An 18,987-nucleotide genomic window follows, 5' to 3' on the forward strand; every position below is an offset into this window, starting at 1 on the left:
AATAAGGTAATAACATACAATCTCAATTTTTAAACTTTACATAATAATATATACTAGCCATTTCTATAACAACAAACCTATCTAGTCAGCAAAGCCCAAAATCAAAGTTTCATTTTTTTCCACCTCAAGCCCAAAATCCAAAAGTGGTTTCCAAGTAGAAACAAAATTAATTGTATTCTTTTCTTTAATCAAAACAGTCAATTTAGTAATCTCTGTGAACTCCATCAACTTTTGCAGGCATTTGTCCATTGTGGGAATTAAAGTATCCTTCCATTTTATGCATAAAGTATTCTTGCTGCATCCATAGACCATTGCTGAGACAGCTTAAAATTGTCTTTAGTTGTAATTTGAGAGAAATGTTTTCCTCTTCTTCTGACACAATTTTGGCTATGGATAAGATCTAGTACATTTTACTGATGATGTGGCTAAGACTTGCCAGATAAAACATTGGCTTCTTGTGTATACTCAGTTAGGACTCTTTTGAATAAATGCTAGGTTACACCTGTACTTTAAATAGAGGACTTGTGCATTCTTCAAAAAATTCTGGGTCAATGCCTCCAAAAGCATCAACTTAAATTGGAAAAGTGGGCTGCATTTTGCCACTTGTGCATTATTGGTTCTGTCACTGAAGAGTTCTGCTGATTTTTATGGGTTTTATTATAATTGTGAAAAGTGGAAGTGCCATTTTGTGCACTTTTATACAATTTTGCATACTATACAGGCTACCTCTGGATGCTTAAGCACACTGCCCTACCATTGTGAGAGTGATCGGGGATAAGGCTGGCTCTTTATGGATAGTTTCCTCCCATTTCATTCATACCTTTCCTGTATGCTGACAACTGGGCTATTTTTGTACATTGTTTAATGCTCTTTCAGAAGAGTATTAGACCCATAGTCAGGTATAAAGCCAGCTGTGTTATATTGAGCCAATCACTCTCAGCCCTAGGAAGGAGCCAATATAAAACTATTTCCAAATTTTGCTAAGAAAACTGCAGGAACCTGTGCAGATAGTCACCAGGAGCCAACACTGACTTGACAGCAACATTTTTTCTTAAAAAAAAAAACCCTGTTACTTCATCCATGTAGGGAAAATGGACAATATTTACTCCATTTGCTGATGGAAAGGAAAAGGAATACTAACTACCAGGAGGCAATAATGACCATTTTTATCCTTATTGGGAGTCATCAAAATATATATTACTATGTCTCATGGACCATTGTGCTTTACATGACTAGATACTGGGCATGAGGTTTAAGGGATATCCAGATCTTGATGGTCAGTGGTACTGAAGGAAGAGATGCATAGAATATATCAGAATGATATATACAATCCTCCTTTCCTTAAGCACAGAAAGATGCTACATTAAGTTATGCATCTCTATATGATGCTTTACAGTACATGATATTGACCCTGCTCCTTGGAGGGAAAAGGAAAAAAACCTGTCTTTTTAAGGATAGCTCCTAAAGTTAATTAACTGGTATAGTTATCTAAAGGGCAACGGTCCATGAATTAAATGTCTCTGTATGAAAATTTATATAGCCCCACTTTTCAAGAGACAGACTCTTCTCTTACAGATAAAGGCCTATGACCAACTTGCACTTAGTTTTTTAAGATCTACCTGCAGTATCACTCAGTTAGTAGGAGACTCAGAGGTATCTTCTGTTGGTTAATAAACAAACCATTGCCATTAGTCTAATGATCTCTGATGAAATTACTCTGTGCTCCAATAGTGAAATCCAGTTCAAAACATGAAGTTATTGGCAGTAAAAGAACAAGAGAGAAATAAACTTCCCATAATCAAATCAATCAAGTTGACACTATAGTGCTTAAGTTGTAAATACAAAGTGTCTTCTTGATTCTACAATTAAGAAGAAGAACTCACATATCAAATCACAATTAAGCTGTGCAATTTCAAATGGTTTATCCATCATGGTTTCAAATATAACATGCTGGAATATTCAAATTGTTGATACAAATTTCTTAAACTTATTAAATTACATGACATAGTGTGTCTACAAGAAACTAGGATCCCAGAAAGTCAGATGGATGTAATTTATTTAGCAGAATTTAGATCAAGGAAACCACATTCTATGGAATGTTCTTTTATGCTATTTTGTTGACAGAAAGTAGAATCTGAAGGCATCTAAAAAAATGGGCTAGTCTCGCCCCTGCAGATAATGATATTCATAATAATAAATGAGCCTATCTCAATAACTTAAATGTCTATATGCCTCCTAGAAGTGCCAAATTTCAAAATTATTAGTGGTGGGTTACCCAGGGAAATATAATAGATATATTAGAAGATAATTTTAGCAGATACTATTATATTAATATTTAATATAATGTATTAATGTATAAAAGAACAAAATGGTTAAAATTAACTTTCCTTTTAACAAGAAGGATTCTATAGTAAACCCAGCAGAATATAAATTATTGGATTTACTATATATATGGAACTATATGGTTCCAACCCCAGGAATTTCCCCAAGCAATTACACCCACTTATAAAACTGTACAGAAGTATAATCAATTATATATGTATCCTCTCTGCCAGGACAGGAAAATTTTAGAAGGTGGAGGTGATTTTAAGAATTTGGGGTAATCTATAGCCTATCTTTTTCTAATATTAGGCTAGGAGCCAGTGAGAAATTGAAAGTTTACAATGAGAAAATCATTACATTTTACTTTCAAGTCATCTAGACATGTACTAAATGCCAGCAAAGAAGGTTTTCTGGATCTTGTTGGTTCCATCTAGCAATCACTTTGATTGGTATGCAATGAAATTGTCATCCCCTAGATGATGATGATAACAGCTTACATCCTGTGACGATACTATTAATATTATCTAATAAGATATGCCTATCCCAGATCCTTGGTAGGTAGACAAAAATGCCAAATCTAGTCTAAACATCTGGTTGACTGTGTGACCATAATAATAATTTATATGCCACCTGACTCCAAGCATATAAACTTTATTTTCCTTTGATCTGCTAGTCCTTCCATATCCAGTCTAAGCAAATGCAACAGCTGGTTACTTAATTTGTTTTTTTTTTAATATGGAAGGAATGTCTGGGGTCTTCTGTGTCTGCAGACCTCAAAGTGGCTATCCTGCCTGCCTTCTCCATATTTATATCCCAGGACTGCGTAATAGTTTGTATTGATGAAACCAAAAAAATAACAGATAGTTGTGCTGTTAGTTGTTGCGTGCTATATTCCCACCTTATCCAAACTGGTTCTCTCCAGATGTGCCGGGACTGCAAATTCCTACAGTTCTCATCCAGAATGTACATTCATCATATTGGCTATGAATTTTGGCAAATTGCAGTTCTAATATAGCTGAACATGCCAGGCTGATTATACACAATAAGAGAAATGAATCCTGTATTGCCATTACACTGTATTTATATTACTTTAAAAAACAGCAAAATTGACAAAAGTATTTAATTCTGTACCTGGCTTCCTGACAGCGTTCAACAGCTTCTCATTACCAGCATGAGTCCTAGTCAGCTTTTGCTGAAAGACTGTAACAAAAAAGCAAATTAAGAAGTTACTAGTAGCAGCAGGAAAACAAGAAAACTGATTATGCATCACAATTCTAATGTCTTGATAGAACAACCTAAGACTTTTAAAAACAAAGTATAAGAAGAAAGCCCACAGTGCCGATTGGTTTTATTTTTTAGAATGCTACAGTTTTGTCCAGTTGAATTCCCTTTACACAATTCCTCCCTTTTACTGAGATGGCTGTTCTATCTTCTGATAGATAGGGATTCTCCCAACTCCAAAATGCTTTCCTAATTGTGGCTCACTTGGCTCAACAGTGCTTGAACACTTTTTTTGTTTTAGCTTTGTTTTATTACTGCCCAGTGGTTCAGTGAGAAAAAGAAAAGGGATATAATGGAAGACTGGATTGAGATTCTAATGCTATCATGAGAAATTGCATATGAAGCTTTCTTAAGATGATATGGCTCCAAGGTTTTAAACAGATTCGCGTACAAATTCAGTTTGTTGATTAGATGAATGCATGAAAACGAGGGGCTGATAAGAATGTGACTCTTTTTTTCAGATTAGACTCACAATGTTTAAACTACAAGGTCTGATGCTGAAATACATGAAAGTCAGGAGTTAAGACTGACATTTAGTGAAGATTATCTTGGTCCAGCCTGGTTTTTTACAGAAAATTCTACACTATAGACATAAGACCCTTGCTACAATACCATGGCATTGTAAGGGGTGTGTGTACATACATTGGGTCTCTCAGATTGATTCAACTCCATTCTTCCTAATGGGATTAAGGCCTGTATTAAGTAACTCAGTTAGTAATTAAATTCTGTGATCTCCAAGAAATTGCTATGTACTGGGATGCAGATATATTCAACAACACTCCTGATTAGAAAATCCTTTAACCGATCTTCTTCTTCTTGCTATTGTGCCATATCTGTTATCAGACGGGGGCGATCATGTTGGCGATCCTGTTTTATCAGCAACCGCACGAAAAAGCGCTGCTGAGTTTTGTCCAAACCAGTCCCTTAGATTTTGAAGCCACAATGTTCTTCTTCTGCCTGGACCTCGTTTGCCTTCAATCTTTCCCTGGAGGATTAAATGGAGTATGCCATACTTTTCTGGGTGTCGCATCACATGTCTGAAATATTCTAATTTTCATTTTTTAATTATTTTGATGATTTCCCTTGGCTTTCCCAGGCAGCTTATCACCTCCTTATTTCTGATCTTGTCAACCCAGCTTATATGTAACAACTGCCTATAAATCCACATTTCAAATGCTTCTTGTCTCTTCAGGTGGCCTTCTGTCAGAAACCAACTCTATACTCCTTAGAGCAGGATAGGAAAAATCTAGCATCTGACAAGCCTGATTTTCAGTTTGTAGCCATAGAATTTCTGGTAAGAATTTTTAATACAGAAACAATAAACAAAAAATTAAAAAATCAAAGTCACATTGTTTTAATGATTTTACATTCAGGATCTTTGTGGAAATGGTTTTAGCAGGCAACAAAATCTTGTGTTGGTGAGGGAAGAGGAAAAAAATCAGTTTCTGGACATAGTTAGATTGGATCTGCACACACACGGAAGTAAGCTTCTATAACATGCATCCTTTGCTATATGATGTAGCTTCAAATGAAAAGAGGTTTTCTTGACTTAATTGGTATTATTGTATTAAGTTCATGAAATTAGGAAAGGAAAGGAAGTACTTGACTCCTACTGCTAAAGAAAGAGACTTGAGGAATGACTGTTTTGAGGAAATGTAATAGCTATAGGAAGAAATATTTTTAAGTGGATCACTTAATATTTTAAATAGTTTGATACTTGTCCTTTTGTATTGCCCTCAATTTTTTCAAATATAAGATTGACTTATTACTACCAAAAGAGAAAGAACAATATGAATAAGTTCAATTGTTCACATTATTTCAATATTCCACAAATTCCCAGAGTTATGTGATATCACTATAAGGCAGTGCTTCTCAAATAGTGGGGCGCGCCCCCCAGGGGGGTCGCGAGGCTCCGTAAAGGGGGGCTCATTTGACCTCGGCAAATACTGTCATATTGGATTTCTAGATCGGATCATCCAACTCACTCGCAAACGGCAGCCCGACGCGGAGGACAACATGACCGCCAACGCATGTGACACATGCAAAGGACCCGATTGGATAGACATGATGCTCTATCCTGATTGGCCAAACCCGCCCGTGTGACTTTTAGACCCGGAAATCGGTCCTCTGTACAGAAAAAAATTTTTTACAGTCGCGCGGGGGGCACGAAATGTTTTCTTCTTCCTAGGGGGGCATGACAGAAAATAATTGAGAAGCACTGCTATAAGGTAAGATAAAAACTTCCCCCAAAATAGTGTGGGTATCTACCAAATATCAAGGAAGAATAACTTTAATTGGTAGTGCACAATGCTTTTGAGATTTGTCTCTCCAGTTTCTGGCTAATGGGAGTATGGTCTGTTCATGATTTAAAAAATCACATATAACTCTCTAGTTTAGATTATCAGTTCCTCAAAAGATTAAATTCAACAGAAGAATAATCTGCTGCATGTGTAGACCTAAAAATTGGGACATGTTCTTGGTCACCATCGCAGACATGAAAATTTGATCTACAAATACCATGACATTAAAATTAAATCTTTTTGAAGTGTTAGTACCACTTTATAATGCCTTGGTAAGGCCACCCTTGGAATATTGCATTTAGTTTTGATTGCCGCAATATAAAAAAGATGTTGAGACTCTAAAAAGAGTGCAGAAAAGAGCAACAAAGATGATTAGGGGACTGGAGGCTAAACAGTTGCAGGAATTGGGTATGTCTAGTTTAACAAAAGGAAGGACTAGGAGTGACATGACAACAGTGTTCCAATATCTCAGGGTGCCATAAAGAAGAAGGAGTCAACCTTTTCTCCAAAGTACCTGAATGTAGGACAAGAAACAATGGATGGAAACTAATCAAGGAGAGATCCAACCTAGAATTAAGGACAATTTTTCAGACAGTCAGAACAATTAATTAGTGGAATGATTTGCCTCTAGAAATTGTGGGTGCTCCAACACTGGAGATTTTAAAGAAGAGATTGGACAACCATTTGTCTGAAATCTTATAGGATCTCCTGGCTGAGCAGACGGTTGGACTAGAAGACTTCCAATGTCCCTTCTAACTCTATTGTTCTGTTATTCTGCACAATAACTTGGACATAAGCTTTATTTTTGGTGACCACATCAAGTCCATTTCTGAGGAAGAGAGTATGTATGTGACTTTGAATTGTAGCTCACATGCCTATTGGAAAATGGGCTGAAACAGACTTTTAATTATAAGCATGAACTTCAAATGGCAGATTTTTCACACTATCAACTGTATCTGGGATGTCAATGAGTCACCCAGAACAGACACTGAAGCAGCTCCCTCAGGCCTGAAACAGTTCTGAAAAGTCATAGCTAAGCTATAAGCAAAGCTGCACCTGTCTGTAGTTAAATGATACTAACTTTAGCTTCCTAGGATGGTATGCCTGAGCCAATACACAGCAACCTTTACAATGCATAAGGAAATAATATACTTTCTCAAATATTTCCCTGACACCATAGAATAGGAGCCATTATTGCAATGATTTAATGAACAATAAAAATGAAAAACCCACCTCTTAAAAATGGAAAGGGGATAGATTTAAAGTGCACTCTAGTGGATGTAGAGCTGATTGGATCTTGATGTGATGTTGCTAAATCATACAATATTTATCCTATGTAGATTATAGACAATAGCAAAAAGGATAATTATATAGCTCTCTAAAGAAGAACAGTTGTGGACTGTTCAATCTTGTGGACTGAAATAAAATCGGAAAAAATGTGGTATTTGCATATTTTCCCTTTCCTGAACTGATCTTTACATCTCTATGTACTATGCAAGTTAAATATGAGAAACTAGTCAGAGGATTGTCATCTTTGCTTCCTTCAATCTGCAGATGAACAGTAGTTTCCTTGCTAAAAATGAAAATGGTGGCATTCCACATTATCTATAAATGTTTATGCTCCAAGCAAACTTTTTTCTTTTTCTTTAAAGAATTTTAGATTTTTAAGTGAATTGGGAATCCCCAACATTTTATTTTTGAAAGCTCACATTAGGTCTATGGGAAATCATGATAGATAAATGGGCACAATTATTCTCAAAAGTACATATAAATAAAGCTAACAGTAAACAACAGCCTAATTGAGGAATTATCAAGACCTCTTTCCACCAATATCGACAGGGCAAGCCACTACTATATAAAATGTACTGATTTTGTACTGATGATATCTAGTTTGGTAATGAAACATCTGCAAAAAAATAACTAAGTTCAGAAAGCACTAAGTATCCCATATACTGCATAAATTAGCATGATTCAATTTGCTTGTTTGCTCTCTGTGTTAATGGTTTTTCTATTCTAACTGGTTCAAGGGTAGGGGTACTAATAAAGTCTATAACTTTGCATTTGTTCTAATATGTGTGATTCTCATTGTTGGCAAATTCCATTGTTGGCAAATTGTTGGCAGATTGACTTAGTGATCCAAATTGTTTCTACTATTTCTTACTATAAGCTTCACAATGTAGAGAGCTGGGGTTCCCCTCTTCCATTTAAAGTAGGGACAGGGAAGCTGATATAACCCAGATGTTTTGCATTACAATTCCTATTTTTCCTTGCCATTGGTCAATTTAGCATGAATTAATAAGAACTGAAGTTCAAAACATCTGGAGGGTACTGATTTGCCTACTTGTGGTATAAATTTTGCTAGGTGTGCGACCTTCCTTATACCTCTAGAACTGGACTTTATTTCTGTGCTTGGTAATAGACAGGTTTTTTGCATACCCATATGGCTTCCATTTTGTCTGCCAGAACATCTGGCTGTCTTGTGTCTGTGAGGTGCTTCTATAAGCAAGTTGTTGAATATGGGCTGAAGTGTTTGAAAAGTCAAGATTTATTACTGTGCTTAAAATGAAGTCTGACAGATGATCAGAAATAAACAAGTGTATGTTCATTTCCAGCAAAAGTTCATAAAACGTCTGAACACTGAATGCCAATGAGCGTTACCTTGAGCTATATAAGAAGTGCTCTCCTCTTTTGCAGCAACAGACAAAGGACGTGGTGCAGGTGCTGGTGGCCGATTCATAATAAAGGATCTACCGTCTTTCCTTTGCTCTTGAAGTTTATTATCGATAATTGTATCATACACACCATCATTTACTACAGCAGAAGTGTATGGATCTTCGCCATCTATTTCGTCAAAATAATCATTTATCTTTGGCTCTCCATCTGTCCCCTTATTTTCCGTTTGGCCTTCCACTCTTTTACAGGCTAAAACAAACATATTGACACTAATGTTATTAAACACAACTTTGAATGAAAGCTTTGACATAAGTTCACTAATATGGACCTTTGTAATTACATGTAATCCTCATTTATTATCTTGTTTGGGGACAGTTTGCAGTTACAACAATGAAAAAAATAACTTTTTGACTAATCCTCAATTTATGACCTTCACAGATCTATAAAGAAAATGAAAGCTGATGTAAAATCATAATCACAGTCATGGTTTCATTTAACAACCACTTTGCTTAACAAAAGAGTTGCCAATCCCAATCGCTAAATGAGAATGATTGGTATGCATACATTCTGTCTGTCTGTCTGTCTGTCTGTCTGTCTGTCTGTCTGTCTATCTATCTATCTATCTATCTATCTATCTATCTATCTATCTATCTATCTATCTATCTATCTATCTATCTATCTATCTATCTATCTGTTTTTGATAATACCCCATTGAGACTTTTTATTGAGTATCAACTTTCTTTGAATCAAATCAGATTGCCTGTAAAATTTAAATCTGAAATTTCAGTGAGAAGTTGACTGATTTCTACAACCTTAATAAATATAGGATAGAACTATAATACAGGAAGATTTCATGAAAATTCTGATCCATCTATAAAGCTATACCAGTTGTGTGTTTACCTGATAGAGCGATCATAAAAGTAAAAATAACAACTGGTATGCATACATTCCATGTCTGTCTGTCTACTATCTATCTATCTATCTATCTATCTATCTATCTATCTATCTATCTATCTATCTATCTATCTATCTATCTATCTATCTATCTATCTATCTATGTCACAGAAAGATCCATAGCTAGGTTTATAAATTCCTCCTGTCAGAAATTGTTTTTTTAAGCTGCAACATCTAAGTTTCTACTGGAGTCAAAATGGGAATTATAAACTATGTTCTGAACATTTTAAGGAATAATATAGAAACCTCATTATTCCTCATCATTTTAGTGGAAGTTTCAAAAGATCCTCCCAGGAAGTGAAAGTCATAAAAAGAGTCAGTGGATGAGCAAGAGGTAGAGATTCTGCTGATGGGGTATTAGATGCTCAAGAATAAAACGAAGCAGGCATATAGTTCTGTTTGATTACTCTCTTGATTACTCTCTTTGGCCAACAGTCCCAGTTTGTTAACCACATTTGGAGCTCCCTGAGGCTCATAGCTAGGCATGTTAGGGGTATCAGAAGAAAAGGCTGAAATTCCTTTATTTGTCCATGCTCTACTGATTCTGATAATTTGATCTCTGAACTCTTCTAGTGGGATAAATTTAAATTTACAGACAAAGAATTAAAGGGAGAATTAATCCTTTAATTCTTTGTCGGTAAATTTAAATTTAACACACAAATAGTCTGTCGCAGAAGCAACTTCCTGTGAAGGCTTTTAGATCGGGGCTGAAAGACAAAAGCGGAAGCAGTATGCTCCATTCCATGGGTTTTCTCGCCAGAAAACACTTCTTCTAGTGTTTCCTTCCCCCCCCCCCGAAAGATCAAGGGATGAATCCAGTTGATATTTCAGCTATTTTGCAGAGCTTTTTGCAAATTGCTCTCCCAAAAAGGAGAAAGATGACTAATTACAGATACTTTCCCAAAGATGAAACTACCCTAATGTTTCAAGGAAACACTGCATAATTATACTGATTTATTCAGAAAGAATTCAAAGGGATTTGCTTTCATCTTTGGGATGTAACTGTTTCAAGTTGTTGCATGACACCACAAATTTATTCAAGCACAATGCAGCCATGTGCAAATCTGGTATTATAGGAAGCTATGGCAGATTCTTTCCAATAGCTTTTTAATTCCATCTCCCATAAGTGCAGACAAATTTATAGGGACAGGATTCTTTTAAGACTCTGAGAGGAAACCAAATTTGGTCTAGAGCAGGGGTGTCAAACTACCGGACGCGTCACAAGGAAACCGCGCCCACCCCATTGCTGGCAATGGGGAAAAAGCTCCGTTACGTTGCGCGATGTCACGTGATGTCGTGAGTTTGACATGTCTGGTCTAGAGAGAGCAAAGGGAGTCAGTTTGGTTTAGTAGTTAAGGCATCATACTTGAAAACAGGGGACCATGAGTTCAAATCCTAACTGAACTATGAAAGCTGGCTGGGTGACTTTAAGCCAATCACTCTCTCTTAGCCCAACTCATATCTGCTAATGATTGTGGCCTTTGCATAACTGCTGCAAAACAAAGGTCACAAAATTGGGCATGGTCACATAGTGACCCATTTAACAACTATCATGTCATGCTCATCCTTAATGCTTCTTCAGTTCCCAGCATCACTACACATTGTGCATCAATGCAATTCTTATTAATGCTTGAATTAATTCCTATAAATACAACAGCTATTTCCTATTCCAATGCAAGAGTATTCCCTTCAGGTTCCTATAGGACATATCAGTAAGTGTAATGGGGATAGGGCAGTCAATGGTACTGAATCAAACTCCAGAACACAAACGTAGAATTGATAGCAATAATTAGGAAGCTGCCATTGAATATGGTCTTCCTTTCCTAGCCTGCTAATTAGTTTCCTGGATCAAACACTATGCAGCAGACAATGAGGGGATACATATGGTTTTGATCTGTTGTAGCCAGGAGCTTGAATACTATTGTAATTTTGCTATAAATGTTTTGTGTTCTTCTGTGAGTCTATACCTGAATACAAGTAGAAAAGTTCACTTTGTTTACTGGCAACAGATTGATTTCGGGGTGGCAAAGGTGGTCCCTCTGAGAGACTGACGTTTTCACTCTTTGCTTCTGGGACATCCTTAAGTATTTTACTATACAAGCCGTAACAACTATTTCTCAGATGACATGTATTTTCTTCTAATTTATTTCCTTCTTCTTTTTCTACCATTCCTTCCTCATTATATTCTTTTGGTTCTGCATCAGCATTCATCTCTTTCTTCTTCTGGATTTTCAAATAGGCTCCAGGTGGTTCTTCTATGCTTGGTCTGCCTGTTAATGTTGGGAGGATATATTATTCTTTCATTTAAAATAACCATCTGGAAGAATTTTACACTTTCTTACAGATTTCTACAGAGACACAGTCACAATGCTAATTAAACTTTCATGAATGAATATAGTATAGTGAAAAGCTGTCACATCTATAACTTCAGTGAAGAAACAATTCTGGCTGCAGGATAGCACAAATATAAGAGTACGGCAAGCTATATGTTATGCAGCTGTGCCTGTTTATTTTTAACAGACTAGGTCAGGGGTCTGCAACCTTGACAGCCTTAAGACTTGTGGACTTCAGCTCCCAGAATTCCTCAGTCAGTTATGCTGGCTGAGGAATTCTGGGAGCTGAAGTCCACAAGTCTTAAAGTTGTCAAGGTTGTAGACCCCTGGACTAGGTTGCCAACCTATCAATTTACAGTCTTTAACACATACATTTTGCAATTGGGAGAAAAATGTGAATTACTGAGAACTCTGCATTTTATGGACTGCATCACTGATTACACAAATGCAAGAAGAAAAGCATAAACTGAGTAAGCATAAATAGGCATGGTTTCTACCCTAATGTTGAAGTCATTTAGGCTTTATTTGAAATTTAAAACATTTGGAATGTCTATTAATATTGTGGAGAAATGGCTACCATATATATACTTTAATTGACTATCTCTGGGAAAGTAATACATATAAATTGCATTGATGTATACGTTTAACAATATTATCAAAGAATTAAACTTTTAAAAAATATAACAATAAATGAATGGTGGAATGCTCCATTTTAGAAACTTACCAAGTCCATTAGAATGAGAATCTGAGCTCATCATAAACACATAAATGTCATCCTCAGCTTTTATTTCGTTCTCATCACTTGTGTTTTTGTCTTCATTTATCTGGATGGGGGATAAAAAAAGTCAAATAGCACTTGATGGTATCAGATAACAACAACAGCTGGAAGTCATATAGCAGAAGACAATGCTGGAAGCTATCTCCAATTATTTATCCTTTTCTTCTAGCACCTAATATGATCATAGATGGATTTAATCCACATAATCCCTTCTTTAGAATAGAGAGGTAGAAGAATTTTGGCAGCTGTTTAGTGATGCTCCTGGCCATGATTTAAGAACACCTGTTCTGAATACAATTACATGGGGTTTAACATGAGCTCATTGGATTTTTTTGAACAATATTGGTATTTATTACCAATTAGGAGATGAGAAAAATTTCTGCCATTTCTTAGACTACTTTCCTTCTTCGTTTTTAAACTGCTAAATGGCAGTTTGTATTCAACCTGCAATTTTTCAGTTGGATGTGTTTGCTAAAGGATACTTGGTATTTATTTATTTATGTAATGTCTTGGAGTCAATGTTTTGAACTGTCATAAAAATTATCTTATGTTTTTCTGCTGGTTTTATTTGATCACTTGCAGCTGAACTTACTTTTCTTCTATTTCTGCTGGATTTGATTTCTTTGCCGTAACCTGCCCATTTCAATAGGCAGAAATTCACAACCTATTGGGTATAGATTGGACTGGATCTAGGCTCAGTATGCTAACTTTCTATCCCATTGATTTCCTGGGAAATACATTCAGGTTATCTGGTCTGTATCTATCTGTATTTTTCATTATTTTATTCCAAATGCATAATTGGCAACAAAAACCAAACAATGGCAAAGCATTCTGTCTAACTCATGATTTCCTCACCCTTTTATGAATCATGAAGTGAGATATTAATCTGAAGAAGATGGCATCAGGGCATTTCCCAAAATTGTGTTTGCAGTCAGAGAAAATTAATTATTTCTAGGAATGGTTGATAGTTTCCTCTCTCATCTGAGATACTCTGAAATTCTTCAATGTTTCTCAAACCCACATTCTTCCCCATTTCTATAGCAACTTCCTTTCTTGATATTACCAAGGAAAAATAGCCCCCCCCTTTTTACTCCCAGCATATGGGGAGTAAGACTTATCATAAGTCTTTAGGTCTCTGCCCAGCACATTGAATCACATAAAATTGTTGATAAAAGTTTGGGGGTTGTTTTTTTTTAAAAATATGCTTTTGAACAGCTATTGCAAGCTCAGTTTAGCTCCTTGGCAATTTTTAATGTCAATGCATGGATCCCATTTATGCTCCCATTGCCAAGTGAGTGAAATGAGAGATAGGTTTTCATCATATGTAGCCATCTGTTTTATTGCACAGATTTCAAATAACTGCAGATGCTTTTGCACTATTGCTTTCAGAAATAATAAAAGGAAATGTAACTTGATATTGGCAAAATGAATTTAAAGCTATATACCAAAATGCTTATATGGGAGGAAATTTTAAATTAGATTAGAGAATGGACAACCAACTTATTTAATTCATATCTGAGATACATTTTTTCCAGTGTTTGTATCATTTTAATATAAAATAGCAAGACATTTCTTCTTGAAAAACACTTGCATCAAGTAGTGAGTTTTTTTAAAGATTCATTACTCTGAAATTCTTCAATGTTTCTCAAACCCACATTCTTCCCCATTTCTACAGCAACTTCCTTCCTTGACATTACCAAGGAAAAATACCCCCCCTTTTTTTTTTTTACTCCCAGCATGTGGGGAGTAAGACTTATCATAAGTCTTTAGGTCTCTGCCCAGCACATTGAATCACATAAAATTGTTGATAAAAGTTTGGGGGTTGTTTTTTTTTTTAAATATGCTTTTGAACAGCTATTGCAAACTCAGTTTAGTTCCTTGGCAATTTTTAATGTCAATGCATGGATCCCATTTATGCTCCCATTGCCAAGTGAGTGAAATGAGAGAATCTCCTTTAGGAAATAGTTTAGGGTTGGTTGCATAGTCAGCCAGATGTTTAGACAGGATTTGAAATTTTTATCCACCTATTGGGCATCATGGTTAATTGCATATTTATTCAGATGTTTAAACAGGTTTTGGCATTTTTATTCTTTCAAGTCCATCCCAAGGACTGGAAAGTTATTGTTACAGAATGTAAGCTGTTCCAAGTAAAGCTGCCTTTTGCAATTTTGTCAATGCTGACGGTGTTCAAATGGTGGTCCAGTTGTTTGTTTACTATTATTGTTATTATTATCCTACTGCAAACAATTCTCTCTCAACAATTAAAATACCCACAGTAAAATAACATAAATGACAATAAATAAAAATAAGTAAATAAAAATTGCACACTACATTAAAGAAGGTTCACAATTTCCTCTGAAATTAACAATCCTGAAAAGCCAGACAAGAAAGGACAAGTCTGATTTCTAAGGAGTGAACTTTTCAGAGCACCACCACCTTGCCCTCCTACCTGGAGTTGATCTTACTCCATAGTAATTCATGGGACTAAAATCTCTCATTAAAGAACCAAGAAAGGTGTGGCATGTAGTTTTTGAACCATCTACTTGGATTAATTGTTTGATTATGCTGCTTATTCTTCCAGGAGCTTAAGGGAACTTACACTGCATTCCTTCATCCATTTATTCCAACAACTTTTCAGATGTACTAAATAGGAATCTTTCAGATGCATCCCACGTTGTTGATGGATATCAGTAAAGCTCTTAAATCTGGGCATACAACTAAATGCAGCTGGCAGCTGAAAAATTTACTTTCAAGATGCCTAGAATGGTTTCCAGATTGATGGGTCTTCCTGGCTTTTTCATGATACTATAATGCCCAATGTTCTTTTAAAGCAGGGAAATACCACAAAGAATGATAAAGCAAAATGGCATTGATAGAGATAAAAACTCATTGTCTAGCACAGTGTTTCTCAACCTTGACAATTTTAAGGCATGTGGACTGCAACTCCCAGAATTCCACAGCCAGCATTGCTTAAAATTGTCAAGGTTGAGAAACATTAGAGGAACACTTGCTTGTTACAAGAAGCTTGCTCCTGATGAAATAAATGGCATGCTAAGTGTATTTCAGCAGCAGATATTTCAGCAAGTACTATAAGTCAGAATGCCATTTGTAGTTATTAGGCTTTGAAGATAATTGAAGTGTGGAAAGGGCAGGAAGGATGTTTCAGGCTAAATTATTTGATATAGACTTATTGGTCCTGATAAGGTCTAGGGTTCTTATGTTGAACAGTCTATTTTTTTTAAAGCATAAAGCTCTGTGATAAAATGAATGTAGATCATATAATCTCAGAAATTGTTTACAATGCAATTAGTTCATATGTTTGCATGGCCATTTCTAAATCTGAGATTTCACTTTTCTAAGAAAGGTATGACATTCATTGTATTGTATATTCTTAGTTAAAAAAATAATAGTTAAGTTTACAGCACACAAAACATATTTATGTCCATTAGGAACTTCATTGAACTTGGAGGTAGTACTATACTACTTAAGAAGAACTCTATTGGCAGGAAACAATTCCCTTTTTAGCCAGAGACAGATACTATTATGCAGATGGAAGTGGGCAGGCATGACTAATTGGTAAAAGCATCCAAATTAAAGAAAAATGGAATACCTTCAATTTCCCCTCAAAGACACCCTCTGCACAATCATTCTGATAGCTACAAATGATATTAGAATCCAAGGATGACCTTTAAAAACTAATATTGCACTGACATCTCTCCTTCTCAACAATTCCCAGTTACATTACCAATTATTGACTCTTGTGATACAGAAATAGATATAGCAAAGGGTTATCTACCTACAGCAATGTTGTCAGAGCCATGAATTCTTCTGAGATGGTCATTCTTTTAATCAGAACATGAACATAACCTTGTCAATAACTCAGTTCCTATTCCTCAAAATGTCTTTGTAAAAGGAATATGGAAATTTTCCTTCCTTCCTTCCTTCCTTCCTTCCTTCCTTCCTTCCTTCCTTCCTTCCTTCCTTCCTTCCTTCCTTCCTTCCTTCCCTTCCCTTCCCTTCCCTTCCCTTCCCTTCCCTTCCCTTCCCCAGGCTAGTAATATTTCCATCACAAGGGAGAAAGTTCTTATAACATGAAAAGGAAAATCTCATCATTGCTTTTGATGCTTTACTGCTCAGAGTAAAAAAAGCTGATTTCTCCTGGCCAAGTTTGAAATGTAAATGTAAAAGACTCACAGAATTTTTTTTGGGGGGGGGGCTGTACAGTCAGGATGATCAACAATACAATTGAATGGAAGTTATGTTTATAAAGAACGTAAAGCTTAGCCTTTTAGATTTAAATTTTAAACATAGTATTTATTCCTTTTAAAACTCTTGTGCCAATATATCATGATGTTTTTTTCTCTGCACTTCTAAATTACTGTAACATTGTTGCAGATATTGTGAGCATTGCTATTTAGCAGCCCTGCAAACATTTCTGCTGTTTTTTATTAACAAGATACATAATTCATTTTTGATCTATAATTAATGGATATAAAATGTTATGATGGAGAGAATTTGAATCTGGCCTTATCAGAAGTGGGGAGTGCACAAACCACAATATTGTTTCTAGGACTTTATATCCATTCCTCGCTGGCTTCTGATAGGAGCTTCCAGAAAATTCTCAGCCAAATTAAAAATCAAAGCACTGTTGATTGTAATTATCACACTACTCTATTATTGAGGCTGCCCACATGATTGCAAAATAAGATTTATAGCTAAAAACATTCAATATGGAATACATATCCTCTTGCCTTGGCTAGATAATTAGAATTACACCTCCTCCTTTGTGTTTCCAATCCCATTCAAGTATGAAATATGATTGTAAAGTATGAAATAAGATTTGATTCAAATGAATGTTTTCTTTCTTAAGTTATTTTTACACAAATGAAGAAAACAAGGGATTTCAACCAAGAGGATGATGATGATGATCTGCTTTTGTTTTTTATTTTGTTTTGCTGTGCTTTATTGTGGTCTAAGTGCTTTGCATGGATAGACAAAATGGAATGCAGTCATAATGAGGACCAGGCATTTTATATACATCAGGTTAAAACCATAAGGTGGTGCTCTTGTATTTTACTTTTAGCTTTACTTTCTTGTTGTGACCTTTAGAAAATATGGTCTCAATACAATAGTTCATGGACTTGATCATTATATTGCAAGAAGCTGAAGGATCTAGTGATTTATGCAGATATTTGTGCAATGCTGGGCATATAGACAACCTATAGTTCATGATAACTAATCACTTGTGCATTACAACATTATTTTATCTACATTATTATATACATAAACTGTGTACTGTCAGTAACCTTTTGATATCTAACATCTTGAGTCCCAAATTTGAAATTGCATTTTCCATAGATACTGTAAGATCTTCGGAGCCATTGCCTTGAATAACAGGTTTAAAGTTGTGTTATGACCCAGGTGGTCAAGGTAAGGCAGGCCTCTAGAGAGTCCTTTATTTATCTCAACAAATGGTCCAGCAAATGGCCCTCCAATAACCAGTAAGGATCCACCCTCATGCTACCCTGAAGGAGACACCCTCAGTCCCCCAAACAATAGATCCTATAGTACAAATAAAGTCCACAAAGTAGGAGCATGCTCATAGGGCAAGGTCCAGAGTTCCAGTCCACAAGGCAAAGTCCAGGCACAAGATAATGGCAGTCCTCAGGGCAAAGAAAAGGTCCAAGGCAAGAAACAATTCCAAGGAGACAGCAAAGCAAAGGCCAAAAAGCAGTCCACAAGATAACGGCAAGGTCCAAGACAAAAGGTGAAGAGCAATTTTGGAAGCAAGGCAAGGCAAACAGCAACAGGCACAAGTCAAAGTTAGGGAAGTATAAGCCAAAGCAAAAAAATTTTTCGCGGCTTCTCCTTAAGTTACTCCACTCCAGGAGTTCCTTGTGCAGAAGGGTGGGGTGACCTCTTCCCAAGTAGTCTTGCAGCCCTTCTCTGGGCTTGCCTACACTTTGCTCTCCTTGCCCTTGGATTGAGTGGAGTAGGCTGCTGTTCCTCATCGGAGGAAATCTGCTGCCTATCAGCACCACTGCCTGTCAGCATCCAATTCTCCCCTGTGTTGGTGCAGGCAGGCAGCTCTTTGTCTGGTCAACCACCTCCCCCAATGCCTGAGGGGCCCAGGACAGCACCATCCTCAGGCCCTGGCTTCTCCAAACATGCCACGGGAGACGTGCCATCCCTGTCAGACGGTCCCACTTCCAACTCCTCCTCCTCCTCCGAACCAGGCTCCGATGGGGCCGTGACAAGTTGGTTGAATTGAGCAAGATTTTTGCTGGCTTGAAGTGTACTTTAACATTTAACATTTTAGAATATGTACCTGTTTTATGTGAAAAGA

At 36.3% G+C, this 18,987-nt stretch overlaps 1 protein-coding gene across 4 annotated transcripts in view; it reads right to left on the reverse strand.

Moving 5' to 3' along the window:
• The window catches only part of BANK1 (B cell scaffold protein with ankyrin repeats 1), a 138,115-nt gene that overhangs the window by 4,012 nt on the left and 115,116 nt on the right, over positions 1 to 18,987 (reverse strand). For all 4 annotated transcript variants that reach the window (XM_039350712.1, XM_039350711.1, XM_039350714.1 and 1 more), the window contains 4 exons: positions 12,588 to 12,687; positions 11,498 to 11,800; positions 8,562 to 8,825; positions 3,454 to 3,522 (listed from right to left, as the gene is read on the reverse strand). In XM_039350712.1, coding sequence (XP_039206646.1) covers positions 3,454 to 3,522; positions 8,562 to 8,825; positions 11,498 to 11,800; positions 12,588 to 12,687 — 736 coding nt within the window. The remainder of the gene's footprint in view (positions 1 to 3,453; positions 3,523 to 8,561; positions 8,826 to 11,497; positions 11,801 to 12,587; positions 12,688 to 18,987) is intronic.

The sequence above is a fragment of the Crotalus tigris genome, unplaced genomic scaffold (genome assembly GCF_016545835.1).
Source record: "Crotalus tigris isolate CLP2741 ecotype Arizona unplaced genomic scaffold, ASM1654583v1 scf7180000018350.1424685, whole genome shotgun sequence".
NCBI classification, from domain to species: domain Eukaryota; kingdom Metazoa; phylum Chordata; class Lepidosauria; order Squamata; family Viperidae; genus Crotalus; species Crotalus tigris.